Genomic DNA, 10000 nt, shown 5'->3' on the forward strand with positions numbered 1-10000 from the left:
TGACTGTACTACTGACTGTACTACCGACTGTACTACGACTGTACTACAACTGTACTATGTACCACTGACTGTACTACGACTGTACTACTGACTGTACTACAACTGCACTACTGACTGTACTACCGACTGTACTACTGACTGTACTACGGTTGTACTACGGCTGTACTACTGGCTGTACTACGACTGTACTACTGACTGTACTACGACTGTCCTACTGACTGTACTACAACTGTACTTACGACTGTACTACGACTGTACTATGACTGTACTACAACTGTACTTCCGACTGTACTACTACTGTACTACAGTTGTACTACCAACTGTACTACGACTGTACTACTGACTGTACTACAAGTGTACTATGACTCTACTACAAGTGTATTACGACTGTACTACAAGTGTACTATGACTGTACTATAAGTGTACTTTGACTGTACTACCGACTGTACTACCACTGTACTATGACTGTACTACAAGTGTACTACTACTGTACTACAAGTGTACTACGACTGTACTACCGACTGTACTACCACTGTACTACTGACTGTACAACTGTATTACAACTGTACTATGACTACTACCACTGTACTACCACTGTACTACCGACTGTACTACTGACTGTACTACTGACTGTACAACAACTGTATTACAACTGTACTACAACTGTACTATGACTGTACTATGACTGTACTGCAAATGTACTACAACTGTACTATGACTGTACTACGACTGTACTATGACTGTACAATTGTATTACAACTGTACTACAACTGTACTACCGACTGTACTACAACTGTACTGTGACTGTACTGCGACTGTACTACAGCTACAATTGTACAACTGCACCAGGTACTGCATCTGTACTACCGGCTGGTCTCCACCAGCTCCTCTACTTCTTTAGCTACGTTAGCCGTTTTTATTCGATGTTTTCATACGTATTTAGAGGTTTCATGTTAGAAAAAGTAGATTAAATGACCCTCAAAAGTGTAAATTCCTAATTTCCGGAAAAAGTTTCCTGCATCTTTTTAAGTAATTTTTGAGTTTCTCAGAAAAAGAGTCACGTTTGGTTCCTTGGGATGAGTTTAACTCCAACATTTTCTCTCTTCTAGCTAGTTTTTGGTCTCCACCAACTCCTGAGGAAATGCTGCTAAATTCTGCACTTTCTGTGTTTCTATGACGTGTTTTTATGCTTTTTATCGAGTGTTTTTTTAAAGTTTGGTTTGTTTCTCCTTGTTGTTTGAGATTTTTATTTGTAGTTCCAGATGTTTTCAGTTGTCTCAGGCTTGTAGAATTACCAGCTGTGTTCTTGTAACAAATACTTGTTTGCATTTCATTAGAAAAAGTTGATGGAAGCCGTGAAATTTAGAAACAGAGCTCCACGTTTCTGACCTGAGGAGCTCGGGGTGGATGGAGGGCGTCAACAGAAACTCTGTGGTTCAGGAAAGATGGAAACCTGTCGCGTCTCTTCGGCTTTTCTGCTTTTACAACCTCTACAAACTGAACCAGGAGGGAGGAAGTTTTATTTTCTACACAATCTGATTAAAGTAGACGTTAAGAATTCTGTGGTTTTGATGAAATATCAGAATTTTAATCTTAGTTTTGGTTCATTTTCCCATCAGAACTCAGACATAATACATTGGAGGACTGTTGTAAAGCTGAAAATGCAGTGAGTCTTTGTGTTTTACAGTTTCTAGCTGATAAACGGTGAACTAGAAAAGGAAAGTAACATGTTTTTTGGTGATTTTTGGGCTTCAGAGGATTAAAAAATGTTTTTAAAAAATTGAAAAATGAAATAATATCCAGTTTATTGTGTTTTATTTCTACATATTTCAACTGTATGGCTCTTTGCCTTAAATGTTCTTCATAACAATATTCAAATATATAACAGTAATAAAAGCTTTGATATTTGGTCCTGAGAGGGTTCAGGTCTCATTTTATCTGATTTCACTGAGCAGAGATGAAACTTCATATTTCAGAAGTCAGATTTTGTGGGCGGAGTCTAACCCTTCCTCTTCCTGTTGATGTCAGAGCAGCAGCAGCCAATCAGCAGCTCCTCTTCCTCCTTTAAATACCTGACATGTTTGATGCTTTCATCAGAGCAGCTCTCCTCTCCCCTCAGAAACACAGCGATGATGTCACACTATTGGCCGGCAGCTGATTGGTCCTTGGCCGTGACGACCGCCGGATCTGAAGCGAGCGTCAGCGTTGAGGTCAGAATCTCACCGAATGCAGTTTTCAGCAGCTTTAATCTGAAGTTCTGCAGCCAGAAGTCAAGTTTTAAGGAGTGTTCAGGTTGTTTTTGTTGAGTTTTTATTCAGATTTTTAGTTTAAAACTTTCATCTTCCTCTCTGGGATTTTCTTTCTACGTTTTTACGGCTAAACTGAAGAAAAAGTTTGGATTCACTGGAGCTGAATTTAAGCCTCATTAGCTGTTTTTGTCTCACTGGATTCAGTTCAGATTTGTCCTAAATGTTCAATCTACAACTTTGTGCTGAATGTTTAAATAACCAAACAAATAATCTTCATTTTCCACACATTAATATTTCACCAAACTGATTCTTTGTCATATTAATCTACTTTCATATCTTCACAGACACATTTTAAAGTGATTTGAGGCTAAACTTTCTGCAGAATTATTGTTTTAAATTCCTAGAAAAAAAATCACTCCTGTTTTATAAATAAATAACTTCATAATCGCTTCATAACTGTTTGAAAATAGCTCATTTTTCATACTTTACACAGACTTTAATGCACATTCAGTGGTTTTATTTATCTGTGAAATAAAACACAATCTAATACAACAGTTTTGACCAAGTTTCTGTAATTTTCAGTTTGGTTAATAAAATGCTGATAATTCTGCTTTATGTTTATTATTGAGTAGATAAATAAATGTATATATGATATGATATGATGGAAACCAGAGAAAAAGAAGCATTCATTTGATTATTTATTCTATAAAACTAGTCGGATACCGTTCATAATTTGTCCTAAATGACTTAGAATTTCTCCAAAATGACTCAGATCTTTTAAAATGAGTTGAAACTCATCCAAAATTGCATAAAATCCATCCAAACCGACTCATTTTGTCAGAAATTATTTGAAGCTTGTCAAGAAATTCTTGAAATTTGTCCAAAATTATTCAAAATTTCCCTTAAATGACTCAAAATGTGTCCAGAACAACTTGAATCTTTCATAAAATCACACAGAATGTGTCCAGTTTGTCTAAAATTACTTGAAACCTGTCCAAAACTACTAAAAATTTGTCCACATTTGAACTCACTGTGGTTCATTTCAAAGTCCTGCACTCTGAGGAACCAGAATGAAGAAGCAGAGAACTCAGAGACGTCTTCTGTCAGACACAGAATCACAGATATCAGAAAAAAATAAACATTTATTTGGTTATTTATTGTAGTTTAATAAATTATTTGATTTAATGTCCAGAATGATGCAGATTTTTCTAGAAATGTCTCAAAAATGATCAACAGTGGCTTACAGTGTGTCCAGGAATACTTCAGATCTGACGTAAATCAATCAAACTTTGCCCACAATAACTCAAATTTGTCCAAATTTACTTCAGAAGTTCCCAAAATGACCTAAATCTGTCCAAAATATATCATAGTTGCTCACAAAATGACTCAAAACTTCTCCAGAATGACTTGAAACTTCCAAAATTGCATAACATACGTCCAAACCGACTGGCAGCATGACACAGAATGACAGAAATCGGAAAAAAAAACAAAAAAATATTTATGATTATTTATTGTAATTTACTTAATGCCCTATAGTGCTCAAATTTTGTCCAAAATGATTCAAAAAGTACCCAAAATGATTTAAAATTTGTCCAAATGACTCAAACATTGTCAAAAATGCCTTGAAATCTGTGCAAAATGACTAAAAATGTGTCCCAGATGTTTAACCCTCGTGTCGTCCTGTGGGTCAAACTGACCCGTTTTAAAGTTTGAAAATGTGGAAAAAAATATATATATATTTTCACAGTGAAACTTCTGATGTCCAAATTTTCAACATTTTGGGGACATTTTTGAACATTTTTTGGTGCAAAAAAAGAAATGTTCAAAAAAAAATGTTTCTTCAAGAATATTCGGAAATTTTTTTTCCCCAAATGTTCTTCAAGAAAAAATTAGAAGTTTTACTGATATATATGCATTCACTTTAGATATTTTTGGGATTTTTTTGGAAGATTTTTATTCATTCTTTGAAAGTATTTACAATTTTTATCTTTTTTCTTTTTAAAATTTTTTATTTCTTGCAAAATTTGGGGATTTTTAAAAAAGAAATAAAACTTTTAAGAGAAACTTTGAAGGAATTTTTGGAATTTTCTTCCTGAAGATTTAGCAAATTTTTTTTTTTTTCAAATGTGGGGAATTTGCAGAATGTTTGGATTTTTGTCAGAATGGGAACAATTATTTTTTTTGGCCGTAAATGAGGCCAACAGGAGGGTTGACTAGTTTCCTCTCTGTAGAAACACTGCCTGCAGTTCAGCTGAACGCTCTGAATTTTTCCTCCTGTTTGTTGGTCGGAACCGAGTCACTGATAACTTCACAGTTACAATAAGAAGCTCAGAAAGTTTTTTTGTCTTTTACAGACTCTGGTTCCTGCAGACGTTTTTTGGGGGAGATTTTCCAATTAAATAATTTATTTATTTTTTTTTTAAACATTTTATTGTCAGATGGTGAGTTCAAGGACCATCTGAAAGTTGTAAATCCGATGATTGTCTTTCTATGCAGACGTGAAAGGCCTCAGGTGTCATAATTCAGATTATTTAGCTCAATATTTCATCCTTGTGAGGTAATTATTACTGGATGTGTTGTGCAGGTTGATCTGTTATCACCATGGTAACAGTATCTACCTGTACAGATGACACAGATCAGTCAGCTGGTTTCTGCTCTCATTAAAACACTTTGGCTCCAGTTTGGCCGCGCCTCCTCAGAGACTCTCCTCCAATCACCTTTCCCGTCCCACGAGACCCCGCCCCTCCTCGGCCCCTCCCTCTGGTTGGACAACCCCAGCTGCCAATCAGCAGCTCCATGGACTGGTTACTATGGCGACCACTACGCTGTCCCCTCCCCCTCTGCAGCTGATTGGATGCTACCTGGCGGTCTGTGCTGGGGGCGGGGCTTTGGACCAGGTGAGTGTTGACCTGTGTGTGTGTGTGTGTGTGTGTGTGTGTGTGTTTGTATATTAATGTGTGTTGATGTGTGTTGATGTGTGTTAGTGTGTGTTGATGTGTGTTAGTGTGTGTTAGTGTGTGTCAATGTGTGTTAGTGTGTTTTAATGTGTGTTAGTGTGTGTTAGTGTGTTTTAATGGGTGCTAGTGTGTGTTAGTGTGTGTTAATGTGTGCTAGCGTGTGTTAATGTGTGTTGATGTGTGTTGATGTGTGTTATTGTGCGTTTTGTGCATCCAGAGCAGCGTCAGTGTGTGAGCTGTGGCAGCTACAGCGCCCCCCTGTGGAGGAGAGACGCTGCAGGACAACACCTGTGTAACACCTGCAGCCTCCAACAGACAAACAACAGGAACAACAACGCACCACTGCTGAGACCAAAGAGGAGAACTGTAAGACACACACCTGATTAATTATTAATAATAATGTAGTTTAATATAGTCTAATATATTATAATATAATACATTATACTATACTGTATATATATATATATATATATATAAATGTGTGTGTGTGTGTGTGTGTTTGTATATAATATAATATAATATAATATAATATAATATAATATAATATAATATAATATAATATAATATAATATAATAATATATAATATAATATAACATAATATAATAATGTCTTTGTGTTACCAGACGGTGAATCAGAAAAAAGGAACTGAGTGTTTCAACTGTCAAACTAAAATCACAACTCTGTGGAGAAGAAACTCAGCAGGAGAATCTGTCTGTAACGCCTGTGGACTGTACTACAAACTACACCAGGTACTGCAATAAATACTACAAACTACACCAGGTGCTGCAATAAATACTACAAACTACACCAGGTACTGCAATAAATACTACAAACTACACCAGGTGCTGCAATAAATACTACAAACCACACCAGGTACTGCAATAAATACTACAAACCACACCAGGTACTGCAATAAATACTACAAACTACACCAGGTGCTGCAATAAATACTACAAACCACACCAGGTACTGCAATAAATACTACAAACCACACCAGGTACTGCAATAAATACTACAAACTACACCAGATACTACAATAAATACTACAAACTACACCAGGTACTGCAATAAATACCACAAACTACATCAGATACTGCAATAAATACTACAAACTACACCAGGTACTGCAATAAATACTACAAACCACACCAGGTACTGCAATAAATACTACAAACTACACCAGGTACTGCAATAAATACTACTAACTGTACTACAAACTACACCAGGTACTGCAATAAATGCCACTAACTGTACAACAAACTACACCAGGTACTGCAATAAATACTACTAACTGTACTACAAACTACACCAAGTACTGCAATAAATACTACAAACTACACCAGGTACTGCAATAAATACTACCACCTCTTGAATTTCCCTCTGGACTAGTAAAGTATCTATATACCGCCTGCACCAGGTACTGAAACAAGTACTTCAAACTTTACTGCAAAAAGTACTACAATCTGTGCTACAGACTTATCTGGTACTGCCACCTGTTCTGCAAACATCACTACTCTGGTACATCTCTACATGTAGTACTACCTGCAGTACTACCCGAAGTACTAGTTGCAGTGCTACCAGCAGTGCTACCTGCAGTACTAGTTGCAGTACTAGTTGCAGTACTAGTTGCAGTACTACCTGCAGTGCTACCTGCAGTACTAGTTGCAGTACTAGTTGCAGTACTACCCGCAGTACTAGTTGCAGTACTACCTGCAGTACTACTTGCAGTACTACCTGCAGTACTACCCGCAGTACTAGTTACAGTACTACCTACAGTGCTACCTGCAGTAGTAGTTGCAGTACTAATTGCAGTACTACTTGCAGTACTACCTGCAGTACTACCCGCAGTACTAGTTGCAGTACTACCTACAGTGCTACCTGCAGTAGTAGTTGCAGTACTGGTTGCAGTACTACTTGCAGTACTACCTGCAGTACTACCCGCAGTACTAGTTGCAGTACTACCTACAGTGCTACCTGCAGTACTAGTTGCAGTACTAGTTGCAGTACTACTTGCAGTACTACCTGCAGTACTAGTTGTAGTACTACTTGTAGTACTACCTGCAGTACTAGTTGCAGTACTACTTGCAGTACTACCTGCAATACTACCTGCAGTGCTACCTGCAGTACTAGTTGCAGTACTACTTGCAGTACTACTTGCAATACTACCTGCAGTGCTACCTGCAGTACTAGTTGCAGTACTACTTGCAGTACTACATGCAGTGCTACCTGCAGTACTACCTGCAGTACTACCTGCTATACTAGTTGCAGTACTACCTGCAGTGCTACCTGCAGTAGTAGTTGCAGTGCTAGTTGCAGTACTACATGCAATACTAGTTGCAGTACTAGTTGCAGTACTACCTTCAGTGCTACTTGCAGTACTAGTTGCAGTACTGCCCGCAGTACTAGTTGCAGTACTACCTGCAGTGTTACTTGCAGTGCTAGTTGCAGTACAACCCGCAGTACTAGTTGCAGTACTACCTGCAGTGTTACCTGCAGTGCTAGTTGCAGTACAACCCGCAGTACTAGTTGCAGTATTACCCGCAGTACTAGTTGCAGTACTACCTGCAGTGCTACCTGCAATACTAGTTGCAATACTACCTGCAGTACTACCTGCAGTACTAGTTGCAGTACTACCTGCAGTGCTACCTGCAGTACTAGCTGCAGTGCTACCTGCAGTACTAGTTGCAGTACTACCTGCAGTACTAGTTGCAGTGCTACCTGCAGTACTAATTGCAGTACTACCTGCAGTACTAGCTGCAGTGCTAGCTGCAGTACTACCTGCAGTACTAGTTGCAGTACTACCTGCAATACTACCTGCAGTACTACCTGCAATACTACCTGCAGTACTAGTTGCAGTACTACCTGCAGTACCAGCTGCAGTACTACCTGCAGTACTTCACCCTGAGTTCTGTCTGTAGGTGAACCGGCCTTTAGCGCTGAAGAGAGACGGAATCCAAACCAGGAAGCGAAAACTGACCAATAAGAAGACACGCCAGAGGAAGGCCAACCAGTCAGAGGCCAAGCTGTCCAGCCTGGCCCCTCCCACTGATGAGGTCACGACTGGCTCCTCCTCCTCACCCTCCCTTCAGCTCGGCCCACTCTGGTGACCTGACTGGTTTTACTGGGAGTTCTGGAACTATTTGTTGTGTGGAAGGATACAGTGGTGTTCAGGAAGTAGTTCCAGACAGCTTCTGGTGTCTACCAGGGTTTAATAAAAACACGTTCACAGACTCTTGTGTTTATCAGGTTGTTGTTTTTGCTCACAGTGAGCTTCATTAGTGGTTTTACAGCTGACTATATCTTCCATGGTAACAGATGCTGTGCAGCTAGATCACCATGGTACCTGCTGCTATAGAGCTGGACCACCATGGTAACAGATGCTGTGCAGCTAGATCACCAGGGTAACAGATGCTATGGAGCTACCTCACCATGGTAACAGATGCTGTGGAGCTAGATCACCATGGTAACAGATGCTATAGTGCCACCTCACCATGGTAACTGCTGCTACAGAGCTAGATCACCATGGTAACTGCTGCTATAGAGCTAGATCACCATGATAACTATTGCTACAGAGCTAGATCACCATGGTACCTGCTGCTATAGAGCTGGACCACCATGGTAACAGATGCTGTGCAGCTAGATCACCATGGTAACTGCTGCTACAGAGCTAGATCAATATGGTAACTGTTGCTACAGAGCTAGATCACCATGGTAACTGCTGCTATAGAGCTAGATCACCATGGTAACTGCTGCTACAGAGCTAGATCAATATGGTAACTGTTGCTACAGAGCTAGATCACCATGGTAACTGCTGCTACAGAGCTAGATCACCTTGGTAACTGCTGCTACAGAGCTAGATCACCATGGTAACTGCTGCTACAGAGCTAGATCAATATGGTAACTGTTGCTACAGAGCTAGATCACCATGGTAACTGCTGCTATAGAGCTAGATCACCTTGGAAACTGCTGCTATAGAGCTAGATCACCATGATAACTATTGCTACAGAGCAAGTCACCATGGTAACTGCTGCTACAGAGCTAGATCACCATGGTAACTGCTGCTACAGAGCTAGATCACCATGGTAACTGCTGCTACAGAGCTAGATCAATATGGTAACTGTTGCTACAGAGCTAGATCACCATGGTAACTGCTGCTATAGAGCTAGATCCCCTTGGTAACTGCTGCTATAGAGCTAGATCACCATGATAACTATTGCTACAGAGCTAGTCACCATGGTAACTGCTGCTATAGAGCTAGATCACCATGGTAACTGCTGCTACAGAGCTAGATCACCATGGTAACTGCTGCTACAGAGCTTGATCGCCATGGTAACTGCTGCTATAGAGCTAGATCACCATGGTAACTGCTGCTACAGAGCTAGATCACCATGGTAACTGCTGCTATAGAGCTAGATCACCATGGTAACTGCTGCTACAGAGCTAGATCAATATGGTAACTGTTGCTACAGAGCTAGATCACCATGGTAACTGCTGCTATAGAGCTAGATCACCATGGTAACTGCTGCTACAGAGCTAGATCAATATGGTAACTGTTGCTACAGAGCTAGATCACCATGGTAACTGCTGCTACAGAGCTAGATCACCTTGGTAACTGCTGCTACAGAGCTAGATCACCATGGTAACTGCTGCTACAGAGCTAGATCAATATGGTAACTGTTGCTACAGAGCTAGATCACCATGGTAACTGCTGCTATAGAGCTAGATCACCTTGGAAACTGCTGCTATAGAGCTAGATCACCATGATAACTATTGCTACAGAGCTAGTCACCATG

General features: G+C 39.7%; 1 protein-coding gene across 1 annotated transcript; it reads left to right on the forward strand.

Moving 5' to 3' along the window:
• The first annotated feature begins 6 nt into the window (after window positions 1-6).
• On the forward strand, window positions 7-8438 carry LOC118471006 (erythroid transcription factor-like). Its single transcript, XM_055012639.1, has 5 exons — window positions 7-2210; window positions 4930-5146; window positions 5424-5572; window positions 5831-5956; window positions 8126-8438. The coding sequence occupies exons 1-5, from the start codon at window positions 2022-2024 to the stop codon at window positions 8312-8314; spliced, it is 870 nt and encodes a 289-aa protein (XP_054868614.1). The 5' UTR covers window positions 7-2021; the 3' UTR covers window positions 8315-8438.
• The last annotated feature ends 1562 nt before the right edge of the window (window positions 8439-10000 follow it).

Source organism: Amphiprion ocellaris, chromosome 8 (assembly GCF_022539595.1).
Source record: "Amphiprion ocellaris isolate individual 3 ecotype Okinawa chromosome 8, ASM2253959v1, whole genome shotgun sequence".
Taxonomy (NCBI): domain Eukaryota; kingdom Metazoa; phylum Chordata; class Actinopteri; family Pomacentridae; genus Amphiprion; species Amphiprion ocellaris.

Excerpts from the sequence above, each read along its gene's own strand:
- LOC118471006 (XM_055012639.1), top strand. The coding sequence starts at position 2,022 with ATGTCAGAGCAGCAGCAGCCAATCAGCAGCTCCTCTTCCTCCTTTAAA. Across the intron at positions 5,147-5,423 it reads GGGGCGGGGCTTTGGACCAG|AGCAGCGTCAGTGTGTGAGC; the intron begins GTGAGTGTTGAC and ends TTGTGCATCCAG. Across the intron at positions 5,957-8,125 it reads TGTACTACAAACTACACCAG|GTGAACCGGCCTTTAGCGCT; the intron begins GTACTGCAATAA and ends TTCTGTCTGTAG.